This window comes from Triticum urartu, chromosome 1, assembly GCF_003073215.2.
Source record: "Triticum urartu cultivar G1812 chromosome 1, Tu2.1, whole genome shotgun sequence".
Taxonomy (NCBI): domain Eukaryota; kingdom Viridiplantae; phylum Streptophyta; class Magnoliopsida; order Poales; family Poaceae; genus Triticum; species Triticum urartu.
Window position 1 is genome coordinate 88,446,847 of NC_053022.1, and position 15,975 is coordinate 88,462,821.

The 15,975-nt window shown below is 45.7% G+C and overlaps 2 protein-coding genes across 2 annotated transcripts; both read left to right on the forward strand.

The window, feature by feature from the left end:
• Positions 1-10,347: 10,347 nt before the first annotated feature.
• LOC125512100 (translocator protein homolog) lies at positions 10,348-11,302 on the forward strand. The gene has a single exon (XM_048677201.1). It carries the CDS (start codon positions 10,485-10,487, stop codon positions 11,073-11,075), a length of 591 nt encoding a protein of 196 aa, XP_048533158.1. The 5' UTR covers positions 10,348-10,484; the 3' UTR covers positions 11,076-11,302.
• A 553-nt stretch (positions 11,303-11,855) lies between these two features.
• Positions 11,856-14,580, forward strand: LOC125532735 (BTB/POZ and MATH domain-containing protein 1-like). Its single transcript, XM_048696678.1, has 2 exons — positions 11,856-11,958; positions 13,685-14,580. The coding sequence occupies exons 1-2, from the start codon at positions 11,856-11,858 to the stop codon at positions 14,578-14,580; spliced, it is 999 nt and encodes a 332-aa protein (XP_048552635.1).
• The last annotated feature ends 1,395 nt before the right edge of the window (positions 14,581-15,975 follow it).

The window sequence follows — 15,975 nt, forward strand, 5'->3', positions numbered from 1 at the left end:
TTGTTGATTCAAATTGGCTTTGATATACCTTGGGATCCGGGTGGATTCACTACTTGAGCACTATATGCCTAGCTTAATGGCTTTAAAGAAAGCGCTGCCTGGGAGACAACCCGGAAGTTTTAGAAAGTCATTTATTTCTGTTGAGTGCTTTCATATAGTTTAAAAACAACAAAAATAAAGAGGGGAACCCAAAGCTTTTTCAAAAAGAAAAGCGAAAGTGAGAGAGACAAGCATTGTTGAAGTGGGAGCTAGCCTTGAACTTTGTTCATGCTCACGGAAACTTTGTGAATCTTGATTACAGAAATTTTTCAATAAAAATAATTATCCCCTTGTACAATTCCATTGTATTATAAAAATAATGTGCCAAGGTTTGCCTTTAGGATGTTTACATTTGCTTGATGGTTTGTACGGTGCAGGACAGAAACTTTGGCTGTAGTGCGCGATTTTACATTTTTAGCTGGAATGTCAAATGGTTCTGATTATTTTTGCACTATCTTCCTATACAAATTTTTTATTTTTCCTAATTTTGGTAGAATTTTTCAAGTATCAGAAGTATGGTGAATGTTTAGATTATTACAGACTGTTCTGTTTTAGACAGATTCTGTTTTTGATGCATAGTTTGCTTGTTTTGATGAAACTATCAATTTATATTAGTGGATTAAGCCATGAAAAAGTTATACTAAAGTAGACACAATGCAAAAACAAAATATGAATTGGTTTGCAACAGTACTTAGAGTAGTGATTTGCTTTATTATACTAACGGGTCTTACCGAGTTTTCTGTTGAAGTTTTGTGTGGATGAAGTTCGATGATTGAGAAGATTTCGATGTGAGAAGAAGGAAGAGAGGCAAGAGCTCAAGCTTGGGGATGCCCGAGGCACCCCAAGTAAATATTCAAGGAGACTCAAGCGTCTAAGCTTGGGGATGCTGGGAAGGCATCCCCTCTTTCTTCAACAAGTATCGGTATGTTTTCGGATTCATTTCGTTCATGCGATATGTGCAATCTTGGAGCATCTTTTGCATTTAGTTTTCATTTTTATTTTATGCACCATGCTGGTATGAGATAGTCCTTGGTTGATTTATAGAATGCTCTTTGCACTTCACTTATATTCTTTGAGTATGGCTTTATAGAATGCTTCATGTGCTTCACTTATATCATTTGAAGTTTGGATTGCCTGTTTCTCTTTACTTAGACAACCGCCATTTGAAGAATGCTCTTTTGCTTCACTTATATTTGTTAGAGCACGGGCATATCTTTTGTAGAAATAATTAAACTCTCTTTCTTCACTTATATCTATTTAGAAAGATGACAGGAACTGGTCATTCACATGGTTAGTCATAAAATCCTACATAAACTTGTAGATCACTGAATATGATATGTTTGATTCCTTGCAATAGTTTTGCGAAATAAAAATGGTGATACTAGAGTCGTGCTAGTTGAGTAATTGTGAAATTGAGAAATACTTGTGTTGAGGTTTGCAAGTCCCGTAGCATGCACATATGGTGAACCGTTATGTAACGAAGTCGGAGCATGAGGTGTTTATTGATTGTCTTCCTTATGAGTGGCGGTCGGGGACGAGCGATGATCTTTTCCTACCAATCTATCCCCTAGGAGCATGCGCGTAGTACTTTGTTTCGATGACTAATAGATTTTTGCAATAAGTATGTGAGTTCTTTATGACTAATGTTGAGTCCATGGATTATACGCACTCTCACCCTTTCATCATTGCTAGCCTCTTCGGTACCGTGCATTGCCCTTTCTCACCTCGAGAGTTGGTGCAAACTTCACCGGTGCATCCAAACCCCGTGATACGATACGCTCTGTCACACATAAACCTCCTTATATCTTCCTCAAAACAGCCACCATACCTCCTATCATGGCATTTCCATAGCCATTCCGAGATATATTGCCATGCAACTTCCATCATCATCATATACATGACTTGAGCATTTATTGTCATATTGCTTTGCATGATCGTAAGATAGCTAGCATGATGTTTTCATGGCTTGTCCGTTTTTTATGCCATTGCTACGCTAGATCATTGCACATCCCGGTACACCGCCGAAGGCATTCATATAGAGTCATATCTTTGTTCTAGATATCAAGTTGTAATATTGAGTTGTAAGTAAATAAAAGTGTGATGATCATCATTATTAGAGCATTGCCCCGGTGAGGAAAGGATGATGGAGACTATGATTCCCCCATAAAGTCGGGATGAGACTCCAGACTTTACAAAAAAATAAAAGAGGCCAAAGAAAACCAAATAAAAAAAGAGGCCAAAGAAGCCCACCAAAAAAATAAAAAAATGAAAAAAATGAGAGAAAAAGAGAGAAGGGGCAATGTTACTATCCTTTTACCACACTTGTGCTTCAAAGTAGCACCATGTTCTTCATATAGAGAGTCTCTTGAGTTATCACTTCCATATACTAGTGGGAATTTTCATTATAGAACTTGGCTTGTATATTCCAACGATGGGCTTCCTCAAATGCCTTAGGTCTTCATGAGCAAGCAAGTTGGATGCACACCCACTTAGTTTCAGTTTGAGCTTTCATATACTTATAGCTCTAGTGCATCCGTTGCATGGCAATCCCTACTCCTCACATTGATATCTATTGATGGGAATCTCCATAGCCCGTTGATACGCCTAATTGATGTGAGACTTTCTCCTTTTTTGTCCTCTCCACATAACCCCCACCATCATATTCTATTCCACCTATAGTGATATGTCCATGGCTCACGCTCATGTATTGCGTGAAAGTTGAAAAGGTTTGAGAATGTCAAAAGTATGAAACAATTGCTTGGCTTGTCATCGGGGTTGTGCATGATGTGAATGCTTTGTGTGGTGAAGATGGAGCATAGCCAGACTATATGATTTTGTAGGGATGAGCTTTCTTTGGCTATGTTATTTCAATAAGACATAATTGCTTGGTTGGTATGCTTGAAGTATTAGTGTCTTAATGTCAAATGATAGACTATTGCTTTGAATCACTCATGTCTTAGTATTCATGCCATGATTAGACATATGATCAAGATTATGCTAGGTAGCATTCCACATCAAAAATTATCTTTTTTTATCATTTACCTACTCGAGGACGAGCAGGAATTAAGCTTGGGGATGCTGATACGTCTTCGTCGTATCTATAATTTTTGATTGTTCCGTGCCAATATTCTACAATTTCCATATACTTTTTGGCAACTTTTTATACTATTTTTGAGACTAACATATTGATCCAGTGCCCAGTGCCAGTTCCTGTCTGTTGCATGTTTTTGGTTTCGCAGAATATCCATATCAAATGGAGTCCAAACGGGATAAAAACGGACGGAGCTTATTTTTGGAAAATATGGAAAATTCGGAAGGAAAATCAACACGAACCAGTGCCCGAGGTGGTCACGAGGCACGAGGCGCCCCCCCCCCCCCTTAGGGCGCGCCCCCTACCCTCGTGAGCCCACCGTAAGGCGGTTGCCGCTCTTCTTTTGCCGCAAGAAAGCTAATATTCGGAAAAAAAAATCAGGCGAAGGTTTCAGGCCAATCGGAGTTACGGATCTCCATATATATACGAAACGATGAAACAGAGCCAGAACAGAACGTAGAACCAGAGAGAGACAGAGAGATAGATCCAATCTCAGAGGGGCTCTCGCCCCTCCCATGCCATGGGAGCCAAGGACCAGAGGGGAAACCCTTCTCCCATCTAGGGAGGAGGTCAAGGAAGAAGAAGAAGGGGGTCCCTCTCCCCCTTGCTTTCGGTGGCGCCGGAGCGCTGCCGGTGCCATCACCATCACCGCCATCTTCACCAACAACTTCACCGCCATCATCACCAACTCTTCCCCCCTCTATGCAGCTGTGTAACCTCTCTCTTACCCGCTATAATCTCTACTTAAACATGGTGCTCAACGCTATATATTATTTCCCAATGATGTATGGCTATCCTATGATGTTTGAGTAGATCTGTTTTGTCCTAATGGCTATTTGATGATCGTGATTGGTTTGAGTTGTATGTTTTATTATTGGTGCTGTCCTATGGTGCTCTCCGTGTCGTGCAAGCGTGAGGGATTCCCGCTGTAGGGTTTGCAATATGCTTATGATTTGCTTATGGTGGGTGGCATGAGTGACAGAAGCACAGACCCGAGTAAGTAGGTTGTTTGCGTATGGGATAAAGGGGACTTGATACTTTAATGCTATGGTTGGGTTTTACCTTAATGAATCTTTAGTAGTTGCGGATGCTTGCTAGAGTTCCAATCATAAGTGCATATGATCCAAGTAGAGAAAGTATGTTAGCTTATGCCTCTCCCTCAAATAAAATTGCAATAATGATTACCGGTCTAGTTATCGATTGCCTAGAGACAAATAACTTTCTTGTTGACAAAAGCTATCTACTAAAACTAATTTAGTTGTGTCTTTATCTAAACAGCCCCTAGCTTTTATTTTCGTGTTCTTTACTTTCTTGCAAGCTTACCCAAAAACACCTACAAAGTACTTCTAGTTTCATACTTGTTCTAGGTAAAGCGAACGTCAAGCGTGCGTAGAGTTGTATCGGTGGTCGATAGAACTTAAGGGAATATTTGTTCTACCTTTAGCTCCTCGTTGGGTTCGACACTCTTACTTATCAAAAGAGGCTACAATTGATCCCCTATACTTGTGGGTTATCAAGACCTTTTTCTGGTGCCGTTGCCGGGGAGCAATAGTGTGGGGTGAATATTCTCGTTTGTGCTTGTTTGCTTTATCACTAAGTAATTTTTATTTGATGTTCTTAGTTGTTTTCTATCTTTAGTTATGGGTAGGAAACATAAAATACCAAAAAAATAGGTGTACCTACTGAACCAATGGTTGAAGAACCATTCAAAATCTATCACACTGCTGAAGCTTATTACTTGGATCATCTTCGATCCATATGTGCTCGTGCTGAAACCCCAACAAGCTTAGTTGAGGGCAAATCTTTAGATGAGCATGCTTGTTATGTGCGACACCGTATATCTGAAAGAGGGAAACTTTTACAGCATCAAATTAATACTATGCAATGCTATGCTTGGAATTTATGCTATTATTATGATTTTACTTGTTGTTCTAAAAACCCTAAGAAACACCTTCCCTACCAATGTGAGTTTATGGATAATGGAATCTTATCTTCATATGCTAAGGGTGTTTATAATTACTATGATGTTCAACAAACTGAAGAATTTGTTGCTTTTAAGGGTGCTTTTGAAATTGCTTCTTTGATTGAAAAGTATGATGCTACTCTTTACAAATCTGAAAATTTTGCTATACTTGAATATTGTTATGGGAATTATGCTTCTAATACCTATGTTAAACAATATATTGAGGAATACTCCGCTGTCCAAGAAGAGACTAATATTTTGCAGGAGTCTATGGAAGAAGAAATTGATGAAAGTGTGAGCTCATTGGATGAAAAAGATGAGGAGGAGAGTGAAGAACAAAAGGAGGAAGAGCGGATTGATCACCCGTGCCCACCTTCTAATGAGAGTAACTCTTCAACTCATACATTGTTTAATTCCCCTTCATGCTTACCGAAGGATGATTGCTATGATGACTGTTATGATCCCTTTGATTCTCTTGAAATATCCCTTTTTGATGATGCTTGCTATGCTTGTGGCCAAGATGCCAATATGAATGATGCTTATGGAGATGAACTTGCTTTATTATATAGACCAAAGCTATTTTGTTTGGTTTTGTTGCCTCCTTAATATCTTCTGTTCTGGTACTACTAATGTAAAAACTCAACTTTTCAGCAAGCTATGGAAAAAATGGTGGAACCGCTACCTTCTGAAGGTGGCGAGGGAACTATAACCGCAATGTTAGCTCTTGCTGCAATGGGTCAATACCTTTCCACTATCAGTGCCAAAAGCACGTTCCTGCATAATACTGGGTTGGTTGTTAAGGCAATCTCATCCAAATTGCCTCATGATCAAGATATGCAAGCTCAAAACAATGTTATATCTGCGCTCCAGACACAAGTCCATGCCCTAACAGAGACCCTTTGTGAAACAAGGACAGACATTGTTCGATGTTGTCAAGATATGCATGGTTTTGAAACCAGACTATCAGGCATTTGCTATGTTGTTCAGGAGCCTAGGAAAAATGAAGGCGAAGGTTATGGTGCTCCATCAGACAATACAACATGAAAACGTAACATTCAGGTCAAATGAACTGAGCTTCTGGTGGTGCATTTATCTGCCAAACTGTTAACTTTTATGCCAACCTTTTGTTTTATAGTTGTAATTTGTTTTGTTGCGATACAAAATTTATTCTTAACAGGCAGTCGCCGGCTGAAGAAAACAGCAAGCCATTTTTGTATAGTGTAGGGTGTTTCCTATATTTGCACTGGTGACGATCTTTGATGCCCAGTGGATGTAATCTGTCCAATCGCCTTAATAGCCTAGCGTTAGCTTCGGGCTTATTTATTTCCTAGTCTTTTTTCCCTGGTTTGCTAGTGGCCGCAACAACCATGGGCCATATACGGACCATGGTAACCCTAACCCTGCTACATGTCGTAGGATTCATGGGCCTCCTACGAGCCGTCGATAAATGGGCCTCCAACAGGGTCGTAGAATCGGTGGGCCTTTGGCCATCGGATAAATGGGCCTACATGGGCCGTAAACGGGCGTAATTGGTATCGGCCCAACACGGTAATGGGTCGTTAACAGGTCGGAGGACAGCAAAGGCTTAATTTTGTCACAGGCATAACGGGTCGTTAATGGGCCAGAATATAGGATGGGCTGGAAATGGTGCAACGGGTTAACATGCCACAAACGGGTCGACTCTGGCCACAGGCCGAATTTGGCCCATTAGGGTAACAGGCCAGTAACGGGCCGGAAGTAATCGAGGACCGGAAAGGAGCCCAAGAACGTATGGGTTGTCTGTAGGCTGAAAGCTAACATGGGCTGGAAACGGCCCATGTGAATCATAGTCCGTTAATGGGTACAACGAAATTTACTGTTCATTATGGCTAGAGTCACCGTGGCCTCTAAAGGGCCTAAAGATACGAAAGGCCTCATATGGGCCGAAAGACGTCGTGGGCCATACATGGGCCGAAAGTAAAACGGGCTGGTGTTATATTCGATGACCCACATGACGTTGTTGGGCCGATTTCAGGTAGGCTCTAACATGCCGTGAGTTACCGGGCCGTAAAATGGGCTATTTGCGAAGAGACCGTTAACAGGCTTTTCATGGGCTAGCCCGTGAACTTTTGACCAAGTCAAACGGGCCGACCTTTGTAAGCTAAATGGGCCAATGGTGGGCCGTCGCACGTGTCGACATATCATAGGCGCCTATCTGACCCACTGACGAGCTGACATGTGTTTCCTCCGGCCAATCAGAATTTTACACGTGGTAAATTCCCATTGGTCCGGGATGTTAACGGGCTATCGGATCCAAAATCGGACCCGAGAGCTTAACGCCAACCCGTTATGGTGGATGCCACGTGTCGGTCACCCTTGACGAAAACACTTTTGTGACGCGTGATTTATTGTCATGGAAGTGGACATTTCCGTGATGATAATTGTGGTAATGTCATGGAACACTTCTACGACAGCACAGGTATGACTATCTTGATTCTGTCATAAAATCGTCATGGATGTACATGCATGACAAAAAACATGACCTACTATGACAAACACGTATCATCACAGAAGTGTATTCTTTTTGTAGTGATGCCCTTTCTCTAAACCTCATGTTTGCACCTCTCCCCATGGGGCGACCATCGCCCCTTCCATTCATGTCACCACATCCACCTCCTCCTCCTCCTCAGCCGACTCTCAGTCTTCTCATGCCACCCCTTCCTCTTCTAGGTGTCATGATAAAAGGTCCCCATTCAAACTTTGATTCATCATGTTCCCCCGTGCCACACTCTTTCATGCCAGTGCCCCATCTTGCATCAAGTGTGACAAAAAACTGGAAGCTTCTCAAATTTGACATGTTAAATTTAGTTTCACCCTTCGTTGTAAAGCTCACAAATATGTCTGTTGCTTGTTCATGTCAAGTCTCACTCTAACTCGGATGATCTCTCCCACAAAATCATCGGGAAGGGTGATGTGCACCTCTTGCACTTCCTCAATTCTTGTAGCCATGTTTTCTAGAATTTTTTTTGTTCTTCAGAACTCCATTAGGTAGTTTATGAATTTGGCGCCATGTCTATAGACGATTCAACTTAACCTTTTCCGGATTAATAAAGCCATCATACTCTGCAATCACAAGAGCGAAGCTTTTAAAATTACATAGTCCCTGATGAAGAGCTTTGTTCCAATCTAAACCGAGAAGAGGTTTAGGTTTATCCTTCTCCAGACGACTGATAGAATTTAGTCTATTTTGAGATAGCCCAATAACTATTTCAGAAATTCCTAAATAAATTCTAGAGGCCCGCTTAGCCCATTTGTGTAAGACAAAGGATATTATTAAAGTTTAGTCTCATACTGCTAGTTTAGTGGGAGTTGGACCTCCTTATAAGGGAGGTTCTTTCCCCACTTGTATGAGCATGAGAACAAGAGGGACATCCACGCGCGCTCCTCCTCCGCCGCCCGCCACGCCACGCCTCGTCACGACGCGACGCACCGCGGGAATGAGCCGAGCCGATGTCTAAATTTTTGCCATGCACAACGGGTATACGAAAGGTCACGCGGGAGCTGAAACATTTTTCTGTAGTGGACACTGAATCGGAACGGCTCGCCTCCTCGGCTGAAGTCTGTTTGCTTCGTCTCCCTTTGTTGCTTCACCTCCCATCGCAGCTTGTTCGGGTCCTTCTCGTGTGCCTTTAAAAAAGAGGTCGCTCCTCTCCAGAGATACACACCAGAAGATTCTCTTCCTCTCGCCACAAAGTTCCTGAGCACTGCGCTGCTGCTACGATCTTCTCCATCCCGGCTTGCGGCGTGCACCGCAGGTCGGGACAGTAGGCCTCCGAAACCGCACCTTTTGAGTCCTGTACGGGAGAAGGGTGATAAGGTTTTTGAGGAGCGCTTCGCGCGACTACTGACTTCTTCGTCACGGACGCCCCGGACTCCGACGACTTCTTCCCCGACGTCGACGACCTCCTCAACAACATCCTGGCGAGGACACCGATCCCAAGTCCAGCGCTTCTGCTGCTGTTGTCCCGTACGTGTTCTTCCTCTTTCTATTAGAAGTCATGCTGCAGTTTCTTATTCTAGTGTTTGCCCTAGATATGTTAGGCTCCATTTCATATATGCAACTTGCTATATTGTCTGCTCTAGATATGTTTAGTTACAGTTCATATATGAAGATGATGTTTATCTTCTCTTTGTCAAATTGCATGACTTGTTTTATCACTGCTATACTAGTTGTGCTTTATCTCGTATTTCTGTTAATAAAATCATTCAGTAAAATTGCTCATACTTCCAACAACGACATCCTGTGCTGGATTTCACGCCGCCCACATGTCAGGAACCAACACATTCTGGTTGAAATTCTTCTCTTAGCAACTTGGCCAAAGCAAGCCACTTCATCTGATTCATGTACTTGTTCTTCCTAGATTAAATGTTGAATCATGAACCTCCTCGTCCTGCAGGTGTAGTCGCTCCAGAAGCTTGCTTGGATCTTCACCATCACCCCCTTGCGAAAGAGAACCCTCGGTTAGGCTCGATGTGACTTCTCGAACAGGATCTTGATGCATCTTCCAAAAAACAAATGTAGGTCGTTCAAGTCACCAACCACAGTTGGAGAGGGACCACCGAGGAAGGGAGGGGCGGTGTAGGATTAGGGCGAGGACATGAACGGATGTAACCGACGATAAAGGAACCCACAACAGCGCTATCGCGAGGAGTAGAGAACCCTAGGTTGAGACCCTAGGAAAATATTCATTCAGTTCTATTAGGTCATGCGTTCAGCATCCCAGTTGATTCTTCCCATCTCCCCTATATCTCTACCTCTTTCTCCATGCTGCGCCGCGGCCAAAATGCTAAAGTGGTTTCAGTGCGTAGACCCGCTGCGAAACTTGGTGTAAACTGAAATGTTAAAGTATGATACGACTTTTTTTTAGGGAAAAAATATGATACGACTAGTAGTGCAATTTAATCTAACTCTACAAATTGACATGACACAACTAGCCCAAACATATATGGTCGGTGACTACACATATACTATTATCAAATCAAAATTCTGAAACAAAATACTGCTTCTCCGGTCAACAAGAACCATTCCGATGACAAGATCACGCGGGTCCATGAGTGCTCCGAGTCACCTCCACTCCAGAAGCTCCTTTAATCGCCCGCCTCAGTCACCTGACCGAGAAAAATGGATAGATTACTGAGCCCCTCCGCCACGTGCCTCACCCGCCCGCCACCTCCTCTCCACACGTGTCCCGGCGCGAGCCAACCTCGCGCGTACTTAACCACTCGCCGCGACCCCTTCCTCCTCACCCCGCGACCCCTTCCTCCTCACCACGGTCGGGAATTCACCAGACGCGCGAGAACCTCCGATCGAAGCAATAATCGAGCCGAGTTAGGATCCATAACCCATCGTCCATGGAGACCGCCACCGCCACCCAGGACCAAGGCCTCACCCGCCGCGCCGTCGGGGGCGTGGACGCCGCGCCGGCGCGGATGCCCGGTTCCGGCGCCCGCGCCACCAGCCGGGACCCGAAGAGGAAGCTGGGCCGCGCCAAGCGGGGCCTCCGGTCGCTCGCGGCCGCCGTCACGGTCTCGGCCGCGCTCACCGCGGCCGCCTTCTACGCCTCCGGCGCCGGCTCGTCCTCGGGGACGGCCAAGGCGCCGTCGGCGGCGATGGTGGCGATCGCGCGGGCAGGGTCGGTGGCCGCGGAGGCCGTGATGGCGCTGGCCGCGTGGATGGTGTGGGCGGAGGGCGGGCTCCACGGGCGGCCCGGCGCGACGCTGGCGCCGTTCGCCGCGCAGCTCCTGGCGGCCGCGGCGTGGCCGGCGCTGGCGCTCAGGCTCGGGGCCGGGTGGGCCGGGATGGCGTGCTGCGCCGCCATGGCCGCCGGCGCTGGCGCCTGCGTCCGCGGGTTCGGCGGCGTGAACCCCGTCGCCGGCGACCTCGCCAAGCCGTGCGTCGCCTGGGCCGTGCTCCTCGCCGTGATGAACTACAAGATGCTGTAGAAGGGAGGAGAGACAGTCAGAGAGGCTATGCGAGTTGTCGCGTGGTGACCACGTCGGGTGGCGAGTTTGTGTATGTACAGTACACTGTACACGCGCGCGTAGTTTCTTGTATCTCGTCGCAAAATATTGCTATCTTTTTGTGTATTACTGCTGTTTAATATGTGCAATCTACAATGTACTTACTATGTACACGTACGAAATATGATCGTGTTTATGTTGTGCTCAAATGTTCGGTTTTTCTTTTTCAATTAGCTGCTTTTGATCGACTAGGGAGTATGGCCCCGAACACACACTTCTATAAACCAGATCGTCCACGCCGGTTCGGTCAAGCGAAGAGTCCCAGATAGAATCGGAATTGAGTTCGTTCAAATTCTGTTCTGGAGAGTCAGCGCGTGTTAGTTCGTAATAAAGCAGACCGCGTCTCAGATCGATTAAACCCCACCTGGAAATCTGCGATGTTCTTGGCCCAAGGGTTTTGAGCGGAGCAAGTAGCGACGGCCGGTGGCCACGAGAGCACGTGACTGAGCAGCGGTGCGGCAGACCAGGCGGACACACGGTGGCGGCGGATCGGAGACGGGCACGCTGACGTCAACACGCGGCGGCGCGTCAGCACCGTAGCCACCGACAGCAGCAGGCAGCGCAATCTCCGGCAGCTGGCAAGCCAGTGAGTGCCCTGTTTTGCTCTTGTTCGGGTCGATTTTGTCTGAATTTCTTCTGCTTGCTCGATTTTTTGGGTGGTGACAATCGTTTACCGGAGCGTTGTTCAGTAAGCGAGCTAAGATGGCAGAGCCGGAGACGGAGACCACCATCGTGGCCTCTTATGTCTTCCAATTCAAAGTTGATTACGAACAAAGCAAGCAGCTTCCCATTGACAAGGCCATCTATTCCGGTGCAACACGGAGGTTTGGGCATCCTGAATCTGGTCAAGTTCAGCCGTGCTCTTCGGCTAAGGTGGCTTTGGCTCGCCTGGCAGCAACCTCGCAGTCCGTGGGTCGGTGCCCTGCGATGGAAAAGACCACAATCTGTTCAACCAAGCAACGACCGTCACAATGGCGATGGAGCGACGGCATTTTTCTGGCACAATCACTGGCCGGAGGTCAGGCCCATAGTAGCCGGAAACGGGAAACGGTAGGCCGTTCCTGGATCCCGATTCATCGACCCGGAATAGGATTCGGTACGATTCGATAAAGATTAGGCGTCTCCGCAGCCTGCTCCTTGATTCAGGTTCAAGGATCCAACAGCGAAAACGCGCCGTCGTTTCTTTTCTCAAGGACTCCTCCAGTCCATTAATTACAAGGGATCCATTAATAATAAGGAATGCATCCGTCAGGGAGTCGTCGTTCTTCAGGAACTGCGTTCCTCGGCCCATGGTACCGTACAGGTTCATCGTATCCAAACGGATTGGATCGCGTCCCCGTTATAAAAAAATCGTTTAAGAGATGTATATCCTCGTTGTACCCTATTTTTTTCAGCCACCGACTCTCATCCCTTGTTCCCACCGTAGCAAAAACATGGCAACTATGGTCAGGCCACTCAGCCAAGCTTTTCCGGCTCTGTTCGCGCACTCCCGCCGCAAAAGCAGGTCTGTGGCTGCTGCTCTCACAGATCGCACCTGGGTAAAGAACCTCAGACATGGCGATCGGTCTATGATCGTCGCAGAGTTCCTCTCCCTCTGGCGGTTGCTAGCGGTGCAAAATGTGACTCTAACAGCAGGCACCAACGATTCAATCACCTGGACAGCGAGCGGCTCAGGTTAGTACTCGGTGTGCTTGGCTTACAGCATGCAGTTTCAGGAGCCTACAAAAAATGATCTTTGCTCCATCATTTGAAAACCTTGGGCGCCAAGAAAGATGAAGATCTTCTCCTGGCTGTTGCATCTCGATCGCCTGTGGTGTAATGACGGGCTTCAGCGTCGAGATTGGGTCAATGGATATTTCTGCCCGCTGTGCATCCGTCACCTAAAAACATCGGTGCACCTCTTCTGGGTGTCCCCTGGCCCTGGAGATTTGAAGGAAGGCAGTGACTTGGAGTGGCTGCGGTCCTCTGAACCCCGCTCTTTGGAGCAACACCGGCAGCTCAACCCAAAGAGTGCAGCTATGCCTGCAGAATTTTGCAAACAAGAAGGCGAGAAAAGCTGCGGCCTCGATCATCATGCTCGTCTGCTGGGAAATTTGAAGGAAGAGGAACGATTGCATTTTTAAAGGAAAAACTGCATCCGCGGACGATGTCATTACATGTATCACAAAAAGTTTAGAGCTCTGGATTATTGCAGGGCTAAAAGTTTAGCGCATCCTATCTGGTCCCCTTCTGGGAGAGATTAGCCTTTTTCTCTCTTTTGCTTCTTCAGGCAGGCTCTTGCCAAAGAGCTCTTCTGTATTTGTTTTAACTAAGGACGGGGCGTCGATCCGTTGGTTGGGCAGCTGAGGTTGCTGCCAGCCTATCCGAGTTCGAGTCCCGGCACGGACGCGTGATGCTCACGGAGTTTCTCCTATAATATAAAGAAAAGCCAACGAGGGTTAGCTCTTGGGTTGGTCTCATTTTTTTTATTTTTTTTTAACTCTCCTCTACTAAATCAATGACAAGCCAGCAATGCTAGATTTTTCAAAAAAATTCCGACATCGTCTCCGCCGGAGGACATCTGTGGAGGATCATGTGCTACCCGCGTGGCGATACCGAGGACGACAAGGGCGAGTATATTTCTGTCTACCTCGAGCACATGAGCAAATCCACAAGCGTCGGGGCCATCTTCGATATCTTCATAATCGGCAGGGACGGCAAATCACCTACGTGGGACACGTCCAAGATATCCAGGACACTCCAAACCTTCGAAATCAATGGAGATAAAGACCAGCGCGACTGCTGGGGATGGAGTCAGTTCGTCAAGGAAACTATTTTGGAGCAAGATTACTTAACAGGGAGACACTTCACAATTGTATGTACCATCATGATCATCGATGACAGTCCTCCCATTGCCGTCCCGCCTCCAGACATCGGAACCCATCTTGGCCGTCTGCTAGATCATGCTGACAGGACAGACGTGTCATTCGTCGTCGACGATGAGACATTCCGTGGTCACCGGGCGGTGCTTGCTGCCCGCTCACCGGTCTTTAGAGCAGAGCTCTTCGGTTCCATGTCAGAGGCTACAATGACGTCCATCACGCTGCACGACATCACACCTGCAACATTCAAAGTTATGCTTCGGTTCATATACACGAATGAATTGCCCGGAGAAGACGAGCCCGCAGACTCATCCGTTGAGATGTTTCAGGATCTGCTCGCTGCTGCTGACCGGTATGCACTGGACCGGCTGAAGATTATCTGTACCCAGAAGTTATGGGAAAAAGTATCGGTAGATACAGTTGCAACTATCTTAGCTTGTGCCGAGACCTACAATTGTCAAGCGTTGAAGAACAAGTGCATTACCATGTTCACCGATGGTTATGCGCTACTGGTTACGAAATTCCCATCGATTACTGCTGAGCTCAAAAGGAGGGTTAGGGCATAATGTAGTGAGAGATACATCTGTGTGTATATATAGTTCAGATTTTAGTGCATAGTTCTCTTTTTTTTTGAAGCTTAGTGCATAGTTCTAGTATGGAATATTCTAATGAATTGGCCTGCATGTTTCAGAGAAGAAAATAACACCATACGAAGGGCTCAGCTTGCTTGCATACAACAAATTATTTATACAAATACTTTCCTTTTCTTTTTTTTCCGTTTCTGTTCTCAATCCACGAATATCTTTAAAAACTAGTAAGCATGCACGTATAACACACGTAATCTTAGGAATTTCTTTTTATGTTCTGATTATCTAAATCAATTTTTCGATCACAATAGTTGCCTCAATAACATGTAATGTTTTAATACAATTGGTTTAAACTAAAATTTTACACAACAATATTAACTAAAAATTTGGCAAGCGCCCTTCTCGGTAGCTAGCTAGGTACCTAGATGTATCCACGCCTGTCAGCTCGCCATCTTTGTCGCCCTGCAAGTGTCCCTCCCACCACAGTGTGTTTCCCCTATGGTGGTTCTCTTTATGCCCCTTGCACCGCCTTGGATTTTTCAATGTGACAGAGAGATTTTATCCACCTCAATATAAGCACATGCCAGAGAGGCAGGGTTGAATTGGTGCTGGCTTTGGTCGTTTGAACACCATCTTGCCAACCTAGTTAGGTTTGGTCATTTGCAAAAAGGGCATACCAAATCTGCTCCTTTTTATCAATAATGGTTACATGTTCAAACAACGTCATCATAATCAGCATGACAAAACATAGCGGAAAATAATGACATACTATCTTGAACTAAAAAGTTCTACGTGAGGCAATGCTCAACTTCATCATTTGGTTTCCTATCATTCTGTTATGGCGCTGCTAGAAGGAGGGCGCAAGAAGGCCGGCCGGGGGCCTTTTGCCCACGGCCGGGCAAGATGGAAGAATTTCCTTCTTAATTCTTGCTTCATTAGATTGATACATCTCCTCTCTTTATATAAAGAGGTTTACTTGACTCCCAAGCAAGGCTTACTTGACCCCTAAGAAAGAGACTCTTATCTCTAATTAACCCTAAGACTAACGGGCCCATTAGGCTCATTACGTACTCTAACACTACACCCCACCTGGACATGCAGCTTGTCCTCAAGCTGCAGCCTAACCAACTTATAACCATGACTCGACGCAACCCAAACCTAACACCTAAAAACAAGCCTTTTACATCTCGGCTTGTTTTATTATTCTCAACCTGAAATGGACTGAGACGATTTATTTTGAACCTCTTAACAAAAAGTGGATACCATCCGCACGTCGGACATGCACGTGTACAGCCACCTGGATCCCATGGACACCATCTGGACAAAAGGAGTGCATGTGTATGGCCACCTGGAAGTGGTCGCAAGAGTGACCAG

Excerpts from the sequence above, each read along its gene's own strand:
- LOC125512100 (XM_048677201.1), top strand. The coding sequence starts at position 10,485 with ATGGAGACCGCCACCGCCACCCAGGACCAAGGCCTCACCCGCCGCGCC.
- LOC125532735 (XM_048696678.1), top strand. The coding sequence starts at position 11,856 with ATGGCAGAGCCGGAGACGGAGACCACCATCGTGGCCTCTTATGTCTTC. Across the intron at positions 11,959-13,684 it reads TCCCATTGACAAGGCCATCT|ATTCCGACATCGTCTCCGCC; the intron begins ATTCCGGTGCAA and ends TTTTTCAAAAAA.